This window comes from Montipora capricornis, chromosome 1 (genome assembly GCF_036669925.1).
Source record: "Montipora capricornis isolate CH-2021 chromosome 1, ASM3666992v2, whole genome shotgun sequence".
Classification (NCBI taxonomy): Eukaryota; Metazoa; Cnidaria; class Anthozoa; order Scleractinia; family Acroporidae; genus Montipora; species Montipora capricornis.
In genome coordinates this window covers 38,454,788-38,480,666 of record NC_090883.1, presented here as the reverse complement: position 1 = coordinate 38,480,666, position 25,879 = coordinate 38,454,788, and the positions used below count along the sequence as shown (strand labels likewise).

At 39.0% G+C, this 25,879-nt stretch overlaps 4 protein-coding genes and 1 pseudogene across 4 annotated transcripts in view; 1 reads left to right on the top strand and 4 right to left on the bottom strand.

The window, feature by feature from the left end:
* The window catches only part of LOC138042322 (juxtaposed with another zinc finger protein 1-like), a 2,073-nt gene extending 1,605 nt beyond the window's left edge, over positions 1-468 (bottom strand). The window contains exon 1 of the mRNA XM_068888178.1: positions 1-468. This exon is cut by the window's left edge and continues 1,605 nt beyond it. Coding sequence (XP_068744279.1) covers positions 1-404 — 404 coding nt within the window. The 5' untranslated portion in view covers positions 405-468.
* A 2,655-nt stretch (positions 469-3,123) lies between these two features.
* Positions 3,124-9,607, bottom strand: LOC138042332 (heme transporter hrg1-B-like). Its single transcript, XM_068888188.1, has 2 exons — positions 9,118-9,607; positions 3,124-3,910 (listed from the first exon to the last, which is right to left on the bottom strand). The coding sequence occupies exons 1-2, from the start codon at positions 9,452-9,454 to the stop codon at positions 3,762-3,764; spliced, it is 486 nt and encodes a 161-aa protein (XP_068744289.1). The 5' UTR covers positions 9,455-9,607; the 3' UTR covers positions 3,124-3,761.
* Positions 9,608-10,425: 818 nt separating this feature from the next.
* On the top strand, positions 10,426-25,307 carry LOC138042302 (ubiquitin-conjugating enzyme E2 Z-like). The gene is made up of 7 exons (XM_068888157.1): positions 10,426-10,578; positions 12,912-12,984; positions 13,060-13,247; positions 14,097-14,208; positions 14,679-14,791; positions 21,762-21,852; positions 23,551-25,307. The coding sequence occupies exons 1-7, from the start codon at positions 10,463-10,465 to the stop codon at positions 23,698-23,700; spliced, it is 843 nt and encodes a 280-aa protein (XP_068744258.1). The 5' UTR covers positions 10,426-10,462; the 3' UTR covers positions 23,701-25,307.
* LOC138042313 (zinc finger protein 862-like) lies at positions 15,433-16,466 on the bottom strand (annotated as a pseudogene).
* Positions 24,159-25,879, bottom strand: part of LOC138042294 (tuftelin-interacting protein 11-like) — a 17,619-nt gene continuing 15,898 nt past the window's right edge. Inside the window, exon 26 of the mRNA XM_068888145.1 lies at positions 24,159-25,671. Within this exon, the coding sequence (XP_068744246.1) occupies positions 25,498-25,671 (174 nt within the window). The 3' untranslated portion in view covers positions 24,159-25,497. The remainder of the gene's footprint in view (positions 25,672-25,879) is intronic.

Here is a 25,879-nt window from a genome sequence, read left to right as displayed (position 1 = left end):
TCGTTGGCAAAACTATCTGAAGTCCACGAATCGTCGCTATTGTCGCTCAAATTGCCATCCTCGTCGCCTCCGTCAAGCGTGTCAGAGTTAGGTATTGTCTGTAGACTTATTTTAGGTGGAGTGGTACGTTTTTTCTTGACGGTACTGTGGTCAGGGTTAGGAGTGGTAGGCTCGGCAACATTTAAAAGTTGCTCCTTCTGTTTGGCGTTTCGTGCAGCATCGGTGAAGAAACAGTTGATATATGAGAGAGGCAAAGCGGCGGGTTGCGCCGCTTCCTGTTGCTCAAGAACTCTAGGGTCTTTTTCAATGTGAACCACTTCGATGTGGTCGATTAAGTCTAATAAAGATGAACATTGTTTCCCACAACCGTGCCAAAGACAAGAATAACGATAAAATGCGGCCATTTTGCTTGCCAAACATCTGTTTCGACAAGTTGCGCCATTACATCATCGTAAGCTTTCAAATTGTGACGTCACCTCATCGGCCGTTTGCGCAATCACATGCAAACCAGATGTTTCTAGCAACACGTGGATTCACTTAACCGCACGTGGTAATTAATTACTGGGTTGCCTTATAAGGCAAACCCAGTCGAGGTCTGCGTTTAGTCTGTTTGTTTTCTTTTTTTTCTTTTTTTTATTTTTTTTCTTTTTTTTTTTTTTTTTTTCCGTGTCGGTAAAAGTCTTGCCTGTCACTCCCCTGGTAAGTGGTGTCTTTGTGGATAGAGCCTTCTGCGCGTATTTTCGTAGGATCGAGAGGGTAGTGGAACTGCGTAGATTTCTCTGGTGGACACAGTAGAATCATTAACTTAGCCTGCAATGGCGTCGAAAGTCATGCAACGCGAATGGCGTTTTAGTGGATCCTTAAACAAAATATACCCTTATGAAGCTCAATAATGGAAGTCAGTTGGATAAACTAGGCATGAATCTCAAAAGCGACGAGTACTGGACTTCGACAACAATCTATCGCCCGTCGAGACGAAATCAAAGTGAGCAGTATTTACCTGAAGTACAAGGTAATTTGACACAATTGAGTTTGTTGTCTTCACGCACGCAATGAAATAGGAAGAGGTTTTCGCCTCTTAGAGCAAATATGTTGTTTGTTTCAATAAAACTTTCGCTGGAAAAGGATTCTGTGGTATTTTCTGCCTTTGTGAATTATAATATCATGTTGTGTATTGAATTTTCGAGCTTAAGGTTGAAATGTGATATGCGAGAAGTTTTTTAGTTTTGCTCTGTAAGCGGGAAGGGTTCACAGGCCTGTTGAAAGCGTGCTCGAGTTTCAACAAAATGAGCCCCAAAATCAGTGAAAACTTGTGACGCAGATGAATAATAAAGTAGCTGCTATTTCCAAAATGATGGAATTACCTGGTGATAATAACGTCGTACGCGTCTTGGAGAGTAAATTTTGACTTTGCATAAACAAGAGTTGGGCGATTGTGATCTTTGTTTTGACTTCGCTCATTTCATTGTCAAACTTTATAACACTTGACAGAAAAAGAAACTTTTTAAAAACCCGGTATCTTGCCATCATTTGACACAGATGCTTCACTGTTTGACGAGTAAACATGCAGCGGTAACGTAATCACGGCGCCCGCTGAATTCCGGCCATGTCACTTTTCGATTTTGCAATTTACTTGAACGTAGCAAAAATCTCCCAAAATGTTTGTCGCTGATCGTAACTTTTTATATTCTATATTCACGGTTCAAAATTAATGTTGTTTTCATGTCGTAAATATTTTATTCTCGATCGACCGTCCGGGAAACTTCCTTCTGCTCTTTCTGAAAACTGTGTATCAATAGTTATTTGCTTTTTCATCAATATTTGTTTTGCATAAAGCAAGCTAACAAGATCTGTACCTTGCTGAGTTCGCATTTGTTAGAGTTAATAGTATTTTCGGTCCGATGCTTCTGTTTTAAGAGGGGTTCATTGTTTCGGTCTCCCATCCAAACACTAACCCCGCCCGGCAGGGCTTAACTTCAGTGAACTTTAGTATTAGAAAGCCTTCAGATGCTCAGAGGGCACACTTGTGGTAAAAAGAAGTTGTGAGGGAACTTGAAAATTATCAACATGTCAGCCCAGAAGCCAATGTTTCTCGCTTCTCTTTTATTTGTTATTCTTCAGAGACTGGAATGCTGTATTTCAATACCACACAATTCAGTGCCTTCTGATTTTCTGTAGCACGTACCACAGGCAACCCAGTGTATGCTTCACAGAAGCATCTAGTTTTTTATTGTTTGAGCTAAAATTTGGGTGATTGGCGGGCGCAGTGAAAGATTGGCGGATCAGTACAAATGGGGATCTGACCTACACATACAGTATGGCCACAGAAATACAAAATTTTAATTTGTAATGAAAAATCTAATTGTAATGTGTTCCTCTATATACACTTTTCTCTTGATTTATTTGAGCTTAAATTTTAATGGCTTGCTCGAAGAGTGTTTTAAAGTTAATGAAATGTTGTAAATTCCAACAAAAGCAATAAGGCCCCAATAATTGATTCAGAACAATGAAAAACAAATATGGGTTATTGACCAAGCATGAGGTCAAGATGGCTGGATATTGGCCAAGTTTTTTTTTTGCGTGTTTATGAAGCGAGACAAAGTCGAGGTCCATAAACATGCAAAAAAAGAACGAGGCCAATATCCAGCCATCTTGACCAAACAAGCTTGGTCAATAAAGGATCTATTATATGACTTAAAACACCAAAAAAGCGGGACCAAGCGAGAAATCCCGAGCGGGCAAGATAGCTCCATCTTGCCCGCTCGGGCAGCCAATCACAGCGCGCAATTTGGTTCATCTTGCCCGCTCACGGAGCTAGTCATATAATAACAGACATTATTAGCTTGAATGACAATCAAATCAGTCATTATTATCATTCATTTAAAAGAAAAGAGAAAAAAAAAAGAACTGCTAAGCCTAAACCTAAACCCTTTATACAACCATCAGCATAAAATTAAATGAGACAACCACTGCAGGAAGCTATTAAGCCAATAGGAATATTTCAAAGCACAATTCATTTCAATCCCAATTGAAGTTTTGGACTGACACAATGGAAAGGACTTCAAGTCCAGTTTAATCTGGAGGGTTTAAGATTTCATCACAGACTATAATATTTGCATGGAGTAACTTTCTAGCCTAATGCCTATCTTTTATTGTATTCTCAACATTAATAACCAAGTATGATAATAATACTCAACAGAAATAAAAGATCCATGACAAAATATCCAAAGTTGTAGACAAATTGCCTTGTGAGGCAGTTTGCTCAGTCATTTCCTTTGCTGTCAGTGAACTTCACCTTGTAAGGCATAAACTTAAACTTAAACTTTATTCATTTATATTGCGCAAGTATCAACTAAAAGTTTTCAAATGCGCATTAAAAATTAAGGCATTAACAATATGCTTCATATTGTTGGTGTCTCATGAAGTGAATTCTTCACCAAAACTTTTTAAGCCCATCTCAGATGAAATGGCTGCACAGACTACATGGCTAAAGAATTTTCTCTCATCTGTTTCTTTTGTGTGACACAGGGTTAACACTACAGTATTTAAATTGTTTAACCATAAATCCAGTGTATTATTGAAATGTGCTCCCTGTTAAGTATACTCCCTTTTTTTACAGTGTAATTGCGAGGTTAAAAACTGTGGACCCAGAAAAAAGTGTATGAAAACTGGAACCAAATTCGTTTTGACACAAATTAACCATTGAGAAAGCTGAGTTCTTACTTTCTTGCAAGGCAAAAATTAGTCAATATCTCCCTAGCCTAAGCAGTCTGTACAAGACCACTGCTTTGAGGATCTAACTCATAATAAATTTTTCTAAATTTTCTGGAAGCCAAAAAGGTAAGCAGACCCCACTTGAATGTCAAAAAAATCCAAACGCACACAATGAAATATCCATCTGTCCTTACTCCTGCAGAAAAAAAAAGAGTTTTTAAAAATACAATAAAATAATCTAAAAGAGAACCTTCAAGCAATTAGTCGAAAAATTGTAAACAATACCTTTTTAATGCAACAAAACCTAAATCCTTTATCTTTGATTTTGTACATTATATAGTAAAAAAGTTTTTGTAATCAAATGTTGGGAATTCTATTATTGGATAAAGAGTGTTTATAGAGTGTTTTCACTCACGTGATCAGTAACCTTGTCTTTCCACCAAAATAAAACACTTGCAAGATAATAGAGCTCAATGCCCAGAGGATTAGTTGGGACATCAACATGGCTGCTGTTCCTTTGTTTGGGGACACCAACATGGCCACCGTGACATCACATGAAAACACTCTATTTCAGTCTCACAAATTTTGAGTACGGGGCAGTGATCAAGGCTAAAACTGAAAGTTGTAATTTTTTTGTCCAAAAACTTCAGTGCCAAAAATAAATTTACAATAGACCAAAGACAATGTATTTTCCACTGCCTCTATGGATGTTCATCATGTGATGTACGTCTGGCTTTTGCAAAATCCTGCAAAACCGTTAGATGAAAACGTTGGCAGGGCAGAGGACGGCTAGATTCTAGAATACCCATTCACTATTCGGGGTTTGTGGAAGTTCTACCACTGCAGTCCGTAGTCACTTTAAGAGAAGAAGAGACAAAGTTCTGCTGCCATTAATGAACTCTGTGAATAACTGCTATGGTCCTCTGTTTGCTACATATAATTTAAAAACTTGAGAACAACCTCTGCAGAATATATTGCTTGTTCTTCAAGCCATGTGCACAACGGACCACGTTCTTATTCATCCACAATGGGACTGCGGACCATGGTGGCAGTCTATTGAACTACTGCAACTTGGTAGTGAATGGTAATCCTAGATGCGGCAGGATTCTAAAATTGCTCGCAGAGGATGTTGAGTCAATGACCCTGTCTGCAGTCCACAGTCTAACCCTAACCCTGTATTTTCACCTCTGGCCTGAGTTGTTCAAAAGGTGGATAACACACTAAGACTATCCATTATCCATTATCGGTTTCACTATTTCTTTTACACTGGATAGTGATTCACCCAACGGATAGTACTATCCATCATTTGAACAAATGGGGCCTGGTCTGCAGTCTAGACAGGCCTGTTATCAAACTTGATTTGCATAAATGTACACTCATTAGGACCTTTTTACACGGTACCATTTCTGTCGCATGCGACAAGCGTACGATAGGCCTACGACACCAATTGTTCCGTGTAAATCAAAGCTACAACTCGCTCACAATTGTCGTTTATGTCAGAAAAATTGTCTTTGCATTAAAATGCTGTGACAATCGTAAGTCAAGTTGTAAGCTGGTCGCATGCGACAAAAATCGTACCGTGTAAATCGGCCCTTAGGCAGCCCTAGCTCGATATACGAGTATCTGTACTGTACTATATTATGCAACAGTAGAAATGTGTTAAGGTATTTGTATGGGGAAAATAGTTTTTCTCAAAATTCAAAAAAAATATTTACAATTTAAAATATAAAATAGCTTACCTTGCTTCGGTCTTGTGTTTCTTTGTATCTGGTACGGTTTCTGGGTCTATTAAGAGCGATTTAGTTGGCCTTTGGTTGCTCTTCTTTTCCCTTTATATATTCTTTCCCAAGATTGGGTACCAAGACAAAGCTGCCGAACCAAATCATCGAAAGAATTTGCTCCATAGAAATTCCACGTAAATTACAGATGATACCTCTGCTACCCATTTGTCTTCTTCAATCGAGCCGTTTGTACACTGAGAAGGAATTAAGGGTTTCCAAACTCTGCAAACATTTGCTTCAAGAGCCATCAAATGCGGGTTTATTCACAACCCGTGTTACTGAAATCGTTGGAAGATCACTTACCCACCCACCATTGATTAATGGGCACAATGGTGACCAATCGTGAGTCTTATAGCAGGTTGCTAAGCCATCTTCCAATGGTTTCGGTAATGCGGGTTGTGACTAAAGCCTCATTCAATGGCTCCTGAAGCAAATGTTTGCAGAGTTTGGCAGTCCTTAATTCTTTCTCTGTGTACAAGCGGGTTGAATGAAGACGACGAAAGGGGAGCAGCCCTTTTCCTGTGGTGATTCTGTTCGGTGGCTTCATCTTGGTGCCCAACCTTGGGAAAGAATAAATAAAGGAAAAAGAAAGAGCAACCAAAAACCACCTAAATCACCCTTAATTGACCCAGAAACCGTACCAGGGACAAAAAAACCAACTGAAGCAAGGTAAACTATTTTTTATTTTAACTCCTAATTATTTTTTCAAATTTTGGGAAAAACCATTTTCCCCATACAAATCCTTATATTTCTACTCTTGCATAATACTGTATAGTTCAGTACAGATACTCATATATTGAGCTTGGGCTACCTGTGGTAAACTTTCTCTGTTTTCTTTGCTTTCCGTCCTTATGCACTGGTCAATTGAAATCATGCCCCCACCCCTGGGACGTAGCAGGGACATCACCGTGGTATAATACACTTTTGTACCTGCGCATTTCTTCAGGGGGATGGGGACAGCCTTGACAGAGTAGAAGTGGGTTCAAGCATCGAAAAATATTCCAGTGTCAACATGAGAAGAAATCAGCATGGAATAAAGATACAATGTTTGGAAAGAATTTGATATTATCACTGCATTTGGGAAACATTTCTTTCCTTTCCCTCCTGGCTGCTTTGCTGGATTCTGCATGCTGCAAAGGTATATACAACAATTCTACTAGAAATTGCAATGATGCGATGGCAGCTATCGCACTTGTCAACGATGCAAAACAATCAGTTTTAATATGAACTTCGCAAAATCTTCCAGTTACACACTAGGGACATGGCAGTGGGTATTGTAACACTCAACTCAAGTTTCATCAGAGGGGTGGGGAAAAGTTTTAATTGTAAAACTGTACAAATGTGACATCCCCCTCTACATCCCAGGGGTGGAGGGGGGGGGGGCATGGTTTCAACTGACTAGTGCATGATGACTCAATCTTCTTCTATTTCACAAATAGATTCCATTTTGCCATGTGTCTGTTCAGTAATAGATCTCAGATACGTCAAGATGTGGTGAGAACAAGAACTTTGTGATGGTGACATCAATTGTGTGTCTGTGCTCTATTAGATCATAGGCAAGAACCAATCAAAATGCGAGAATAACTTTGGTTGTTATTATATAAATATATATACATACATAGATACGTAGACTTGAACATGAACTACATATCTATTCAAAGCAATGGTAAAACCACTGAGCACTTTTTAGTTGACAAGGCTTGAAATTAACTTTTTTGCTCAGGAGCCAGCTGGCGACTAATGGGATAAATTTGGTTGCCAGATCATAAATTTTGGTTGCCAACTTATTTAATATATGACTTACATAAGAACATGATTTTGAAATGATACTTTGCATGCAAGAAAAGTCATAATTAAATGGCAAGAAAGAAACAGCATGAGAAAGACCTCTCAAGCCATTATACTATTGTTTTCGGCTTTCATGTCTTTAGTTTGGTGATGGTGTTCTTTCCAGTTATTTGAAATGGAGCGAAGCACAGAACGTTCTAAGTCCATGTTTTCCATAGCAAGGCAAACATGGGTCCTTTATCCTTGCTTTTTGCCTCTTCAAAACGTAGTTCTTTATTCTCCTACAGCTTGGGTGGCAAAAAAAACTTACCTTCACTGCGGATAAACACGTTACCACAATTGCTCTGCCTATGCCCCCCTACAACCACAATGTCCATACCAGTCTCCGATCGGGATAAAATAAAAAGAGCAGCTCATACGGTTTCAGTAGCTTCCAGTACTCCAGAAAGTTCTTTTCTATCAATATCTATCTCCATTTATTAATCCCCTTGAGTAGTCAATTTTGCATGTGTCCGCTTTCTAATCGAGGTGACAAGTTCTCCATCCTACTGTACGTTAAGGCTACAGGTTTCTTTTTGAAGGCTCCATACATCCTTTGGTAATTTGACTAAATCTACATTTTCAGCATTCACAACTGAGGATGGATTTGAATTTTCAATTAACCTTTGTCTCCTGCCTGCAAAACCTCATGTAATTCCTGAAACTGATTCATTGTTTTCCCGGCAAAAAAAAAGATGGTGTTAAAGTGCGCCCACGATCCCATTTTTTGGAAGCCGCTGAAACAATATGGTGCCTCGTAATCGCGGTTGATCGTAGTATCGAAGTACATTTTGTGTTATTAATTAACAGTGTGTGAAACAGATTTTCTTGTAGTATTTAGATATTTGTTAAATATTATAGTGGGGAAAGAAAAGTGAGTTGTGTACTTACTACCAGTTCCAAATGATCTCATCATATGAAGATTAAAATACAGAAGTTGTCTTTTGTTTATCCTGGGTTATGCACCTATCAATATTAAGCCCCAGGAGGGGGGGATGGGTCGGGCAACCCATGGGGCTTCGACTGTGAGGTCTGTTCCCAAGGTGGGGCTTTTGATCATACGACATATCCCCAGGGTGGGGAATTTGACATTGCCATCATCTTAGATAATGAAGAGGGCTTGGAAATCAACCTTGTTCCCAAGGCTTTTCCCTCCCCAATTGCAAGTTGTGAGAGAAAGGCCCTGGGAACAAGGTTGCCTGAAAATAACTCTGCCATCTTGGAAAATACCCAAAAGGCGTTCGAATGAACTTCCCACGTTCGTGAGAGGTGGCTGAACGAAAGGAGAGTGGTACATACATTGCACTCTTATTGTGTGCAGTGAAGTCTAAAGGGTATTATTCTGGCCACTTTTACTCACCCCAGGGTGGGGGCTTTTGATACTTTTGGCCAATTATGATGTCGCAAGGGTGGGGAATTTGAGTCATTTTTTCAGAAAATGTCAAAATCCCCAGCCCATGCTTCAGCCCCCCTCCCTGGGGCTTAACACTGTAGGTGCATTATCAGATGTGATTCGCCAGCACTAAATTTTTGGTCATAGCCCGGGCAACGCTAAAACCCGGAATCCGGAATCCGGAATCACAGTACAATACAGAGAGTAAACACTATCCTAAACGTTTTTAGGCCTAATTAGGCCTAAGGTTAGCTTTTATGAATGTTTAGGATAGTGTTTACTCTCTGTATTGTACTGTGATTCCGGATTCCGAATTCCTGGTTTTAGGGTTGCCCTCATAGCCTGGCTGATGATCAATTGCAACATTTATCACGTCATTATATATATGTCATACATCTTTACCTGATTCACGACTCCTTATACCGAGGGCAATGTTTACAATAAAGCCAATAATTGCTGCTATGAATCCACTCATACCGACGAAACTTATTACAGTAAACTTCAGTCTTGGAATCACTCTTTCATGATCACGGCGAACTGCGAAATGCAAGTGAAGGAAAAGGATGGCAAAAACAGCAGACAAGGCTGCCCAGATAGCAGCATTGTAGTTTTTGTAAACTTTGGCGAATGCCACACAACCAGCGATTCCAACGATAGCTCCAACAAATCCAGCAATGATTCTTGTTACTAACTTGTACTTCTTGTACGCTGCCCATGCTCGCCTGAGGCCTTCCCCCATGTTTGCAAATCAGAGTTGGGAAACTATCAGTGTGTCACAATCACAATTTGCAATACGCTTTCGGAGATTCTTTGCATAAAAACGATGCTTCAGTGAACTGGACATCCATTGTTTTTGGTCCACATCAGCCAATGGCTGCCTACTATTGACTTTTAATATGCATGTATGCAAATAACTTTTCCCCGCCTCCCCCACTGGCCCAAGCTCGCGTTACGCCCGAGACGTCACTTTCAAAGCGTCACGTCACGACAACATTGTTCAAGACATTTTTTTTTTCGTTTCGGAACAGAGAAGCAAAAAGTTATTACTGAATCAACGAAATTAAGTAAGTTAACTCACCTTGTTTATCTTTTTTTGTCTTTTTGAGCTTTTTAAAACTGTTTTGGAACGTGACCTAATACGAAATCTCATCTACTTAATGCACCTATCAATGTAAACCCCGTGGGAGGGGGGGGGGGGGGAGTGCGGGCAAGGGGTAGGGATTTGACCAAGGAGCAAAAATTCTGGTCAATTTCCCAAAGGTGGGGCAGCATACGTTCATCAAAATGCAGTTAGAAATCCCCACCCAGTACTAGATGGCCTATGAAGTAGCAGATAAACATCGATTAAAAACTCACCTTCTCCGAAACCCACGCCATTCCAAAGCCAAGAAAGACGATGCCAGTTAACCAGGCTTTATCTTGGTCCCAGTCTCTCTGCCGAAAAAAATTAAATGTCCCGACCCCCGAGCAAAGGTACTCAATCAAACCTCCCACGGAGGAGATGGATTTCGCCGTCAAATCCCCACCCCTTGCCCGCACTCCCCCCCCCCCCCCAACGGGGTTTACATTGATAGGTGCATAACTCCATTGTACAGTTCATTATCGTTAAAAAAAATAATTAAAGAAATCATGTGTTAGAATTCACTGTTGAAGAAATATAATAATAAAATCCTAAAATCTCTCTTTGGTAAGAATGACGTCACTGGTTTTAATGCGCACTCTCTGAATTAAACGAAGTATCCACAAGATGGCGGAAGAAGATGTGTTTTTGGCAGCAACATCGAATGCCCTTTGGGACCCTGTTCATTCCAAGGATTGGGACAAAGAAAAGGTTACTCCTCAATGTATATTAAGAATCAAAAGGTATCAACTTTATATGACCTGAAAACGCGTTTTTATTATCTCTAAACACTAAAAAAAGATGCATTTTAGCTTAATTGCCTGTAATTTTTTTGTAGCTAAACATAAAAGAACGCGCGGTCTGAATTTTTTCCAATAGATAAGGGAGAGGTTTTGATAGGAGTTAAAATTTTTCATGTAAATGCCCCTTATTTTATTAGTCGTCTTGGAAACGAATAAAAAGTATGTCTTTATATGATGAGATTTAAGCTTACAAATTATAATTTTTTTATTCGAAAAATTTTGGATCTGAATTTTGTAGACTGCCTTAGAAATGTCAGGCGTTTCCTCGGCACATTTCAATGGGAGTATTTCCGTTTTCGATAAGATATCGAAAAAGATGCTCTTTTACACTTTGACAGTAAACGTACTTAAATATTATAAAAAAGTGCATGTATATAGCCGGAGATTTCCTGCAAATGATGGTAACGAAATGTTTAAGTTATCAATATTGATCTTCTTTACACGTTGTTAAAAACCCAGATGACCTTTGGAAATTGATCTTCATCATCAATGGGCTAATAAGGATAAGTTGTTTAGGCTTCATTTTATAAGTGTCGATGTCTGTGCGAAATATAGTTTTTGTTTACATGTGAACTAAAACTTATTATAATCCTGAAGAAGGATGAATTTTCCTTGCTTTGAACTGAGGGACTGAATCGACTGATCAAGAAACTGACTAACAGTGCATGTATGGGAATCTGGAAAATCCAGAATCCAGAACCAGAACTAGAATATGATCAGGAAGGGTCCATGATAACCTGTTGTTTTACTTCAGCTGATAAAGTTGAAGAGAAGCGAGCAGCCGGCAATCTATCCGTCTGCTCATGCTCGGCGCCACTCAGTTCCTAGTGCCAGTGACTTCAGCTGTGACAAAATGTAAAAGGTCATGTAGATCCAGAGCCAGTCTGGCAGCTCACCAATAGACTACTGCTGATAATGATGATGACATTATATATTCTATTCAAACTGAATTTTATGGATTTGGTATATTAAGCATCTTGGTTTGACTACTAAGTTCACACCACAGGTGTCACTCCTGTTTTTGACGAGACAGGAAAAATGACTCAAATTATGAGAATAATTGACATTGCAACTCCTTTGGTGGCCTGGGAATGTGGCTGTTAATGAAGGCAGAAAGGAGTATGGAAAAGAAAAGGTAAGAACAAAAGAAATTAATCTTATAATAGATCGGCATAAAATGTTAAGGTAAATTGTAAAACAACTACAAACCTTGCTTTTCTATTTTCACGGCAATGAAGATCAAGAAGAAACATCAAGGGAAAGGTGAGCAAACCTAGCAAGTGTTTCCCAATGATTTAATTGTGGTGTGGATAGCAAAGGGTGTTGCGAGGTATTTTCTCACCGGCATTGCTTTACATCAAATTTGGAACTTTAAGTGACCATTGTTGCCGTTATAATATTAATCAACGTTGTAACAGAATATAAACAGTAAAAGAATCTCAATCATATCTAACAGTCTCAAATTGCTACAGAATCATTAGTCACGTTCAGACTCTGCAAAACATTTTTAAACATGTGCATTTGTAAGTTTCAGTGCCAATAAAAACTAAATGATTGATTTGGGGTGACCTGCTCTATGCAAATATATGGAGGTTTTTGAAAAATATGAAACCCCGAACTGGAATTGAAACAATATTGCTATGTTTGCTTACCTTTCTGGTGTTTCTTCTTGATCTTCATTGCATTGAGATCTGGAAGGCAAGGTTCATAGTTGTTTACCTTAACATTTTATTCCAATAAAAAAGGTGAATTTCTTGTGTGCTTACCTTTTCTTTCCTGGATTCCTTTTATCCATGACTTTTAGTAACAACAGTTACTGTGTTCCCACACCACGATGGGGCAAGGAGGAGTCTCAATGTCAGTCATTCTTGGAACCCTAGCCATTCAAAACAGGAGGGACACCAGTGGTACGAACTTTGTCGTCACAACAATGTGCTTAATACTTGAAATCCGTAAAAATCAGTTTTGCAGTTCAAAGTGTGTAACATAACAAGCAACTTTTTCAGCTGAAATAAAACAACCTGATTTTCCAGACACCCATATGTACTGCCAGAGGGTTTTTTTTACATACCCACAACTGCATCCAAGGAGAGTGAGTAATTCCTAAATGTATTATGCCTATAACATTAACACCTGCCTTTAAGGCAATCAGCACTGATAAGGGTCGCTCTAGCTATATATATAATATATATATATATATATATATATATATATATACATACATTAATTATGTTAAAATTCCAAGTGTAAATGTTCTGTTTTGACTTTTTTAGGGATATAATGAGCATCTACAATGAACCACCACCTGGAATGTGCATAGTTCCTGATAAAGATGATATAACAAAGGTTTTTCTTTGTTTAGTTTGATCTGAAAACCAATACTGCCGACTTTGTTCTAATATCAAAACTATTTGTCCTTAGATTCACGCTCTCATCACAGGCCCATTTGATACGCCATACGAGGGGGGCTTCTATTACTTTCTTATTCGTTGTCCACCTGACTATCCTATTAGACCCCCACGAGTCAAGCTTATGACAACAGGTGGAGGACAGGTCAGGTTTAACCCGAACTTGTACAGAAATGGAAAAGTTTGTCTAAGTATACTTGGGTAAGTGATTTTACTTGTTTTTGTGAAATTAGCATCTCAGATATCTCCCTTTTCTTACTTGTTAGCTGGTTTGTTTGTTGGTGCTGTTCTTGTACTGTTGGTTTACCCTTTCTTCATGAAATGGCTATCGTGCTGAAGTACAGAAACATATATTCTGAGTTCCTTTCCAATGGGAATTCCACTCCAGTATGATAAAAAACTGGCCCCAGTTGTTCAAACGACGGATACACCAACGTGCAGACCGGAAGATCACTTCACAAAAACGATGGTTGACAAACGATGCAGCCCCATTTACCGTATTACACATACATGTGGACATTGAGCCTTAAAAAACTCCCTCAAGCCACTGTAGTTCAGTTGAAAAAGCCTATTTCAGCCAGTAAATAGTAAAAAACTAATCATTTGATATTTTTTGTATCTTTTTGGAAAAAAAAAAGAGCGCTCTGGGCAGGTTGAGCCAGAATTATGATATTAATAATTTAAGAGTGATTTAAATTGGTATCCATTGCTTCATCGAGCATTTGTTGCAGCGTCTTAAAACAAAGCAAAGTCATCCACATTGCTTTGAGTTTTTGTTTGTTGTCCCTCATGATGTCACCAAACAAAGACTTGTTACCAAGCCAGAAACGAAGGACTTGTTAGCAAACAAACGTAACAGTCACTGTGTCGTCTTCAATGTTCATGAGGATCTTTTCCTTTGTTTTATCGTTTTGTTTGGGACACCAACAGCCAACTGATGTCACTGTGTGACTTATCACTCCACTGGATAAAGTTATCTGGTCTTTGAAAAAATGGTCAATAAACATTGCAAATAACATTGGTAATTTTCTTTGTTTTGTGTTGCTTCAGGACTTGGTCAGGTCCAGCTTGGAGCCCTGCTCAGTCTCTGTCCAGTGTGTTGATCTCTATACAGTCTTTATTAAATGAAAAACCATATCACAATGAACCAGGATTTGAACAGGTCAAAGGATATTCAGTCATAATTTTATTTCTACAGTTTTACATGTAGTATACATGTATATTCCAGCAGTCAACTTATTGTCAGTATTTCCACATACTTGTAATTTGTTGGTTTAAATTTGCAATTGTTATTCTTGCTCTGGGTTTTTGTTTCCTCCTGGGAGTGAAACGTAACAGATTTCACTCTGTCCACATGTAACTGAAGACAAAATTTTTTACTCGTTAACTGGGGGCATCCTGGGATGCCTGTGAATGAGTTAATTAAAGCAAGAAGACAAATCACACTGCCATGTCAAATCCGGAGTACATTGATCATGGATCAAATGAAAGCTACTTTGCTAAAAAAAAACTATCAATTCCTTAAAAGAGAAACTTGCGGAGGAAATCGTTAACTTTCCAATGAAAAATATATTTTTCTTTTGTGATGCTACAAATTATTTTAATGTGATAATTATTTTTGTGCATCTCTAGGAGCGTCAAGCGGGTGATTCAAAGCACTACAATGAATGTATACAACATGAAAGTCTTAGGGTTGCAGTTTGTGATATGTTGGAAGGAAAACTTAAGTGCCCATCAGCATTGAGGTTGGTAATAATTTTAAGGATACCTGAAAATCCTTGTAGAGTACTTCACATGCTACAATATTTACAGCATAATTTTCAATAGTCTGTATGATTTTAGCACAGGTGAAAACAGGGCTCGAAAAATATTTGAATTCCACCTTGCCCGTTGGGCAAGTAACCCCTAAGTTTTGCTTGCCCGGGGCACTTCCCCGCTTGCCCAAGTTTTCAAACTCATTAATAATTCATGAACCCAAGAATTGATTTTAATGTAATAAAACCATCCTCTTAGTGCTGATCACTTTCATGTTTACACCATTACAACTATTGTAATACTCCCACAACTTTTAACCTCGTCATTCCGCTTTTTATGAAGTTGTACGGTTTGTAATAATTAACATGGATAAACACTGTTATAATCACATTGAAGTAGTGTGTGTCCTTCATTGTTAGATACTCTATCACGATTATCATCTTTCCCAATACAATGTCTCGGAGCTTTTTTGATTGACTGCTTTCATACGCCTTGACACCCTTATGCTTTTGTTCAATAATTCTCTATAACCTTGAAGACCCTTGGCGTTTTACGAAAAGGCCTATTTTGAATCGGCTTACAGTTATAAATTAAACAAAGTAAAAAACTCAACAAGTATACAATCTTTTGAACAAGAGCATATGTATTATGGCACAATGAAGTCATTATGTGACCTGTTACACTAATAACAATTTCATATAGTCATAGTCACTTTGCATGCTAATGATGGTTAAGAGAGTTTAAAGGTCTACGTGTCTCTTGGTTTTTGCTCCACTCATCCAGCGTTGAATTGCGGGAGTAGGACAAAAGTTGGTCACATTGAGATTTGAAGATCGGACTCTCATTAAGGCCGTCAAGGTATCTTGATTCATCAATGTGCGCATTGAATTCTTCAACTGATTCATGGTCGAGAATCCACGCTCACACTTTGCTGTGCTCGGTGACAGAGTGATAAGAAGATCAATCAGAACAAGGCAATCTTTAACATCATCGGGTGGTGACATTAGTATATTGGAGAAGACATCTAGGGTCTTGTGCATCTTCTGCCTTGCAAGTCGTTGACGTAGAATGGGCCATTGCTCGATGATCCTTTGCTTCTCATCATCTGAGAAGAAATGGTGAAAGTAATCTACCAGAGAACGGACTTCTTTATTGCCATAGGTAGCAAGGTCTGCTTGATCTTGAGGCATCTCCTTAGGATCAAAGACTGTGAAGTAACTGTACGGCTCTTCACGAAGGCTTGAGAACCGCTGGTTGATGTAGGCTATCACTTCTGCGATAAAAGAAGGAAAGCCATCCTCCACCGTAGTGCCTGGTTTTGACAGCTTCAATTCGTGGTTGTTTTTGACTCCACTCTTGAGTACCCCAGTTTGCCCATTGTACCTCTTCTCAAAAGCTTGATACTTAGGACCCCTTTGAAGCTTCAAAACATCCAGCTGAGAAATACCTGCCTCCAGGTGCACAAGGAGATCGGTTATACAGAACTCGTCTCTCTGGAAGGACTTGCTTAAGTCTGACAACACTTTCATTACGTCAAGCAGAAAGTACAGGAATTTCACAAACTTCTCGCTCTGCAGATTCTGAAGAATTCCTTTGGCCTTTGCTCCGTCATCTCCCTTGGTCTGTGATTTATGTTGCAGATGTGTGACGGTTGTCAAGAAGTGCCTTTCTAAAGCGTTAATGGCCCTAAACCGGCTGGCTACCCACCTTGTCTTCTGTAATCCACTGTAGTAAACATGATCTTGGTCGAGAATAGCTGCAATTTCATTAACTTCACGGCGACGTTTTGGAGAGTAGAAGTAGAATTAAAATACTGACTTTACAGTTTCTTCAAATATGGCCAAATAGGGCGTTTGCTTTATTGCATCTAGCACAGCCAACTCCAGATTGTGTGCTACACAGTGTATGATGCAAACTGGATGCTGGGCTATATCTTGAAGCTGTTTTGCAACACCACTTTTCTTCCCCATCATAACACTAGCTCCATCAAAGTTACAGCAGGCCAATTTTTTCTTCAAGACAGTTTCATCTATACTTAAAGTTTGAAGACCTTTCTGAATAGCAGCAGTAACCCCAGGGGCATCAGCAGATGTAACAGGAACAAGGTCTGCAAAGTGAGTGGAGGGACGCCCGTTGGATCCTGTACAGCGAACATAAACCGACTCCTGCTCGGTAATACTCTTGTTAGTCGAGCCATCTGCCAAAACACACAAGAATCTAGCATTTTCAATTTCCTCCTGGGATCGCTCCTTCTCGACAGCTGCTATGCTTTCCACAAAGTCCCTGCATGCCTTATCGTTCTTGTACTGGGTTCCAAAATCAAGACCATTCTTTTCCTGCAAATCGCAAAGTCCTTTGAACTTGCTGAAGGCTAAGTTCTCATTGGCAATATAGAAGGCAGTATTAAACAGCTTGTGCAATCTGGCTTCCGTTTCTTGATCACGTTTACTGAAAGCAGCTTTAAATAGTTTGGGGAGTGGCTCATGAGCTTTTCCTTGATCCATTTGACTTCTGTTGACACACTTGAGGTGGTTTGCTGATCCATTGTGGGACTTCAGAGTTTCAAGTCTGTACTTGCCAATGCCACCAGTACCTCTGTAAAGGGGGCTTGTAATGTCTGCCAGTTTTGGATATTTTCGGCAAACCATGCAATACATAACATCATTAGAAGCATCATGTTCAAGCCAGGGATACGTTTCCTTCCAATGCCCTTTGAACTCTCTTTTCCTCTTTTTTTCGGAATTCTTTTCTGTGGTTCTTTCTGTATTTTCTTCTTTCGGAAGAGTTCTTTCAGGTAGGCTTTTAGACGGGTCACCATTCAGGGGTTGGCTTTTGCTGGGTGTGGCTGTTGAGAGGTTGCTTTTTACAAAGGACTGTTCGTCACAATTTCCAAACTTGGGTTCTGTTGAACTTCCCATTGGTTCTTGACAAGGCTTTTTACGCACTGAGCCACAGAAAAAATCACTAATGTTTCTTTTGGGCTTTTTCTTCAGTTCATCCTTGTGATGTTTCTTGTTATCTGATGATGATGTACTCGCTTTTGAATTGGCTGAGCATGATCGGCGTTCGACAAGAGGAATAAAGTGATTAGGCTGATACCAACCCGCTGGGTGAGTGTTAAGGCTCCCTTCCCTTGACCAAAGCATAACTGCTGGATCGGCATGGAAAGAACATTCCCGGGGGATGATTTCGTCATGGAAAAATGGCCTTGTTTTTGAGCAATCTTTGGGAAATGCTGACAAAATTGTTCTTCCTATCACGTTTGTAAGTGCCATCAGGTGTACCATAACACTCCACTTGGATACTCTACAGCCTGTTGCTGCTTCCCTTTTCATAGCATCTTCTCTGCATTTTGTGCTTTCCCACATCTTCATTCCAGTGTCAGAGAGGCACAGTGTAAACATGATATCTTCTGGAACATCAGCAGAGGGTGATTTCATACCAGAGAGAAATTTTGGATGCCTAGCGTAGTAAGATGCGTGTAAAAACAGCTCGATTGCAGTAAGAAGCCTTAACAACAAATGGAGATCTTCGTTCCCAACCAGTATCAGGGAAGCAGAGCGATAGAGGCAGTTACCATCACCCGATGTTTTTATGGCGTCAAATTCAACTCTCCCAATTTTCGAACGTGATACAAAGATGTCATCAGGAATTAAATTTTGTCCCACAGCATCTTTCGCCAGTGCCTCCCAGTTGAAGAAACAAAGTTTGCGCAGTTGTCGTTGTTCGTTCGTGTACTTATTTCCTAGTTCTAGTATTACACGCTGGGTGTCTTCAACATTATAAAGCCTCGACTCAATTCGTTCAATTAGACGAAGATCGTGTTCGACTCCATTAACGTTAAACTGCATTTTCTGTAGCTCTACAAAATCATGGTCAAGGGAAGCGCGAGAAATTAATAACAAATCGCTTTCCCACCTCAGTTTTGACACATGCAGAATATCTTGAAAAGCCGGCGAGAGCACATTTTTTCACTTTTGTGAATGAAAATAGTTTCAATCGAGGGAAAACGTCTTCGTTTGAAAGAAACACTATTGTAAGTCATCTTCCAGGAACTCTGAAAGTATTTTGGTGACTTACTTATCCATTTCTTTTTAATAATATAACACTTTTTATTTAGTGCAGAGGCGCCCAACTTGCATGTTTCGCTGAGAACAGAGATTTACCTGGCTCTTAGTATCAAAAAAGCTGGCTTCGTTTTCGCGGTAGAAATATGCGACTTCTCAGTTTTCGCGTACAATTTCTACAGTTTTAATTAATATATCGCTGTTGAGTTAAGTTTTGTACAGAGAAACCGAAATATTCTCGCAGAAAATTGCTAGAATTAAGAAATAAACACGGCGGTTTTCGTTCCCAACGCGGCGGCTATTTTTATCCTGGAAAGAAATTTGATCAGGGAAGATTTTGATCACGTGCTAGGCAACCACTTCCAAGCCGAGAGCGCGCATCACGCAATCAACAAAACAACGCTATAAATTGTAATTTTCGTCAAACTTCATCTAAACAGTTGATTACCCTTGGGCCTAAAGCTTATTAATACCTTTTCTTCTCAAAATCGTTATCAAAAATTTAGTCAGTGAACGGCTTGCCTGGGTCCTTGCCCGTTGGGCAAGGCAGGAGTGAAAGTTACTTGCCCGAAAGGAAAATCTACTTGTCCCGGACGACCGGACGGGGGTTTTTTCGAGCCCTGTGAAAACTTGTGTCCCTCTGAACTCAAAACAATGGTTCAAATTGTGAGAGGTGAATATTAGCATACAATTCTTTATAAAAAGAATACTAATGAGGAGTCTTTTATCAGGATATAAAGCTCATGCACATGACGTTTTATCGATGTTTTGATAGGCTGTATGGCTCATGAATTATTAATGAGTTTTTAAATGTTATTTTATTTGATGGGCGAGAGCAGTTTGATATTTTAAGCAGTGTTGTTCCTTGAGCTCTGGGCTGGTAAAATGAAAGTGAACATTAAAACTTTCTTCCCTTCCCTGCTAGCAGATGTCTCTTTTATTTTGCGTTCACTGAGCTGACAAGTACGGGAAAAGAGACTTCTGCCATGGGTCAAAACTTAGATAGATAGATAGTTTATTGAATATCACATTGCAACCCAAGGGTTGAATTATGTCATATTTACAGATTGATAAAAGATTAAATAAATAAAATATATACACATAAAAAAAAAAGTCTGAAATGGCTACATAATAACTAAGAACCAACATTAAATGGATCTTGAAGTAATTAGTTCTTAAAAAGGATAAAAAATTTACGTCGTTGGTGAAAACCTTAAGTGCATTAAAAACTATAAAACTATTTCAAAATCTGTTTGTCTTGAAAACTGGATTGAACTAGCATGCCTTTCTGAGGTTATAGTGTTAGCAGCAAATTCCTGAGCTTGCTGTCTCTGTTTTCTAAGATTTTCTTGAACAGTTTGTTAGTTAGGGCTTGCCATCAGTCTGACAGAGTGACAAGACTTGTCTTAACAAGCGCTTCATCATACAAAAAACATGGGAAAATGACATGCATTGCCCTTGTTTGCACTTCCTCTAGCTTGTGAGAAAAATACACAGGTAGACCATCATGAAAAACTGGGCATGCATATTCCATGATTGGGCGGATGCAGGTCCGATAGAACTGTACTAAATTCATTAGGGCCTAGACCTGCGCGCCTTAATTGAGAAAGACAAAACAGGCATTTCGTAGCTTTCTTCACAACTTCTACAATATGATCACTTGAATTTTTACACCCAGAATCGTAGCATGTGAAACAACATCAGTTTGCTTGTCGTTAGTAACAATAGGGTTGAGATCAGGGAGTCCCTTTTGTACTAAAACAAATCCTCGTGTCCTTGCACTTTGTCTCGTTCAATTGGCATGCAAGGCAAAGATGTTGACAGCGGTCTGGATGTGCTTGTTTCACCCTTGAGTATTGTTTGAGAGATTGTAGAACCATCGGCGTACTTCCATAACTCAAAACCTGGGATGTCGAGGTCATTAATCATAATAATGAAGAGCCATGGGCCCAATTTAGTACCTTGGGGAACCCCTGCCAGGACATCATGCCACTCAGAAAAACAATCTTGACCTACTTTCACTCGCTGCTTATGTTCGAGTGGTGGACTTCATCTCCCCAAGAGTCTTAACTTCTTTCCACCACGTAAGTGGCTTACAATTCATTAGATGATCTACTTTGGATTCATAATATTTAGCGCGACACAACTTGTGCAGAGGGTTTACACAATTACGCAAACTGCGAAAGGAATACAGATCTCCTCGAGTGAACACAACTTGACGCTGTTTAATAAGAGATTTCATCTGCTTGTTGATCCATGGGGGGTCGTTAGTCATAACAATCTTGGGTGTTAGGGGAAGTCTCCGGTCTTGATCACTGTTTCCAAGGTGTCAGTTTTCACTTGGCACAACACCAAGCTACCCACCAGAGAGCAGACATCGACTTCCTCCAAATCTGTTGATCCAACCGCCGTCCACAACCTTGGACAGCACTCTTCAAACCGCATGCTCCATAATATGTTAGCTGACTGTAAGTTTAACCCGCTGTGTCACACGAATTCCTTTTCAGTAATTCCACTGTTGAGTGAACTCACACAACGGGAAGAATCACACAAGGATTCGGTGGCTAAGTAACTGCCGTACATGCTCATCCCAGTTAGTTTTGATCCATGGCAGAGGTCTCTTCCCATGCTCTTCAGCTGCGCAAACACAAAAGAGACCTTTGCCATCACTGAATATCTTCCCCTTCCTGTCACTCAATTTTAAGTGAATTTCAAGTAGCAGACTTACTCTTATCAGAAAACATCAACACAGATATCGATTAGAATTAGTTTAGCATCCATCCAGGGACCTCTTCCTGTGACAGTAGTGCAGAAACCAACCATGCTGTGTTTTCTTCTTATGAGGAAGCAGGTGAAAAATTGGATTGCTGATTTTGTGCTGTTGTTGTTTCAGAGATGTTATGGAGAAATCATTTCCTGAGTTTTATGATTATTATCTTTCTGTCATTAATGAAAACTGGCATCTGAATGGGCAAAACATGCAGGTTGGATGGAGTGTTTTTACTTATTAGTAACTCTTTTTGTATCTGTCCAGAAACTTCATTGTTCATGAGGGGGGAGGAGGAGAGTGAGTAGAATCCAGCAAAGGAACGCAGAGAAGGGGGGTCAGGATTCATCACTCTAGTTATGACTCTCTTTTTTTTTCTCTCATTCCCATTTTCCCCCATTCTAACTAAGAGCTAAAACAGGCCATACAAGACATACCATTAAGGGACACTGTCATGCGATGACATGCGCAGTATTTCTTGCACCTAGAGATCTTAACAGTTTTTGCTTTTTCTGTTTGAGTCCAGACTTAATACAGTTTCTGAAAAGCAATAAAATGCATTTTTATCTATTATCGATGATTTGGAGTGCAAAAATAAAAACCAAGTTAACACAAAATAATATGCCATGCTTGTTTACTATCAGCTGAATTCAGTGAAGTGTGACTGGAAACACCTAACCCTAACCCTAACCATAAATATTTTTTCTAAGTGATATAGTAACAAACATATTATCAGGTTAACATGCCACTTCAAAGCTGAAAGAGAGTGGATTTATTTCCAAGAGATGACTTTGAAGCTGAAAGATGGTTAAGCAGAGAAAAAAAAATTCAGCTGTTTTACTCACTGCTTGTGGTTTTATAACTTGTGCAACAATAAACACAACCAGTGCAGTTCCACTCATCTAAATGCAGGTTTTTCTTCAAAATATTCAAACACACTTCAGGTGGTAAATATTTATCAACAAACGATGATGTGGTGGTCTCTGACATTTAAGCAAGTAGCTACAAATGAGCCACAAGACAAACTTCGATCCCAGAGAGTGTAAACCATACAATGTACCGTAGGTTGCAGGCATTGTTTCACCATAACTGAAACCCAAGCCTTCACAAAAATGCTAACCTTAGGCTTAAACATCTAATATTTAATCTCTAGGCCTAATGTTAGTTGAAGTAAAGATTTATCAATGATCTGCAACCCTAACCTGCAACTTGCAGTTTACACCCTCCACTTTGATCCTTGTTAATTGTGAAACAGCTGATACTTCGATTACACCATACGTCAAATCCACCCCTTAAAAAAGTTTCTCTACATTGTAGATGCTGCATTAGTATTTTGACTGCTCTGCTTTGCTTTCTTGTGGAGACTGAATCACTATTTGTGCACTGAGTGCATGTGACAGCGGCCCCCATATTGTCTTCACCTTGGAAACTTGAAAACAACATCAAGTTGTGATTCATTCTCATCCCCAGAGGCCGGGATTGTTTCGGTCAGCACCAAGAATAACAACCTCTGGCTGGTTCTGAAATACGTGCAGTCGCTATGGGGTCTATTTTGGTAACTGTTGACAGCTACTAATTGTTTCAAATTTCTGAGATTGTACAGATGAGCCAGGAGTCCGTGATTCACGGACTTCCAGGTTCGGAACCAGCCAGAGGTCGTCATTCTTGGTGCTGACTGAAAGAATCACGGCCTCTGGGGACGACAACGGTTCCGATTAAAGAACCTAGTGCATTCGCAACAGTGACAGTGCCCCTTAACCCACTGACACCTAAAATGCCCAAGGACACCCTCACTTGAAGAGTAAAGCTTCATTATTCTAAAAGTGGTGACTTAAAAGAAAAACGTTTTTGGGTTCCAACACAAGGAAAACTAGCATTAATTTTGCTCATACTAATCAAATCTGTTTTCTGACAGGACCCATTTGGAGAGAAGAGGGGTACGTTTGACTTTGTATCAGTTAAACAAAGATTAGAAGTTGTCAAAAAAAGGCTTGATGATAAGAAGCCAGTAGGACAAAGCCCAGATGTGTCATCAAGTGATAATGAAAATGTAGAAGAATCTTAGCACATAATTATTATGGATTTTTGGGAATTAGTATCTGTACAAAATATTCTCCTTGCTTAAGGTTAACTCAAGTGAAACCTGGGTGGCATATGCAGGGCTGTCACTAATTCTTGATGTAGGTGGGGGGATTCAAGTTGCTGTAGTGAAGTCAACATGCTGGTTTTACGTCAAAATAGCTGGGGATATACCTCAAAATACAAAGGGAAAATCCCCGTCCCCCGGCCCTTAATGACAGCCCTGCATATGTGAAATATGTAGGTAAAAACTGTTATTATTTTCCATGCATTCTGACCTGTCCATTTACTTTTTATGATATTAACACTTATTTATTGTTTGGGTTATGTATTAAAACGTAAAGGAAAAATCAATTGCTCATGATGGTAACTGAAGAGTAAATCAAGCTCTGTTCACTTGATATTGATATTGATTGATAAATTAATGAAAAGAATTATCGCCTGTAATTTTACAAATGTATTTATTTATATTTACATGTAGGTATTATTTTCTCTAAAATGAGGCAATGCTTCAAATGCAAATGCTTGGAAAAAGGTCATTTACAGTGTATTTCTCAGTAATTCACTAATAAAATTGGTCTGTTTAGAACTCTTTTATAGTTATCGTTATTCAAAATTGGATTGTATCGACAATGTGAAGAAAGTATTTTCACCCCATTTCTTGATAACAATAAACTAACTTCCACCAAAAAGCACTATGATTATCTGATTTCTCTAGTTGGATGAAACAACAATAGTATCAGTATTCTTCAATAATCTTTATCCTCAAAGCATGACAGTTGTTTCACCTTGATTTCATTGTTGAGGCTTCCTGCTGGGGAGATGGCTACCAGTAATTCAGTTGTTCAGAACCAATTGAAAATTATTTAGATTTGGTTGATGTATAATAGCCAGGTAACCTGTTTTGAAGGGTCTGCTCCACTTTGCCATGGAAAATGATTTCAAAACAGTTAGGGCCAAATATTTGAACAAAGTGTAATATAACTTATAATACCGCATTCACACCAAAGCTTAAACACGTTTAAAAGCTGTTTAGTTAAACATGGTTTAAATTGTTTTCTTGATACAAGTTACTACCTGACATAATGTAGACTCCAAATTCAACACAATGAAGACACACATTAGAACTTACATGAACCCAACGTAAAATTCAGTCTTTCAGCCTTCCGTTGCTCATTTTTTATTTTGTTAAACCTGGTTTAATTAAACTTGTCTAGTTGATGTGAATCGGGTATTAGACAGCAGCTTTCAATAATCACTTTATTTTCAGTAGCTTTAAACAAGTGTGTTGCTTGGAAGAGAGAAATACTTCTTTCCTCTGCCATTGCCTTCTGAACACTTGACAAAATGGACTTCAGCAGTAACATTTTTACACATCATCTTATTAAAGCCTGTGAGAAAGGTCTCCATTGGGTTCTTGTGCTCAATTTAACTTCAAAGAGTGAAGCCAGCTGCCAGAGGAATCTCAATTTTCAAATGAGATTAATTAAAGGACTCCAATGGAGATTACTTACAGGCTTGCAATTTCTTGTCCAAGTAGTTCACAACTGTGATCAGTGCAACATCAATAAATGACAGTTCTCTCATAAAAAATGGATTTTCCTGACTTCTTTAAATCTTCTAATAAATACAAGAATGCAAATTCCTCTTCTTTATCAATTTTCTATACCAAGCTTTTAACTGAAGCTTGTGCCAGAAAGGACAGGATTAACACAGAGGTTGATATGGAAGAGATGAAGCAAGGAGAGAAATTCCTGACAGTAATTATTACTTTTCCATCACTTCACTTTGCCATTATCATGAGATCTTGAAGTGAAACAGGTTTCCAAGTTCCTTGTGTGTTTACAAATACAACTCCCCTGTCGATATAGAGTGTTAGTTTTCCCAGTGAGTACAGAGTTTTTCCCTCATACCGCCTATTGGCGATTGGCATGAACAAAAGACTGTTTTCTTCTGCCTACAACAACACAAAAACAAATAGCATTGGTCATCTTTGTTTTTATGTACAAAAATTTTGCATACAAAAGAACAATCAAAAAGAGAGAGTGTTCAAGGGCACACTTGTCTTAAGGACGGTGCCTACTATTGTTATTGCGCATACGGTGTGCACATCTCGAGATACTCAGATTTCCTATGGATGGTGCTTATTAACACAGGGATATTTT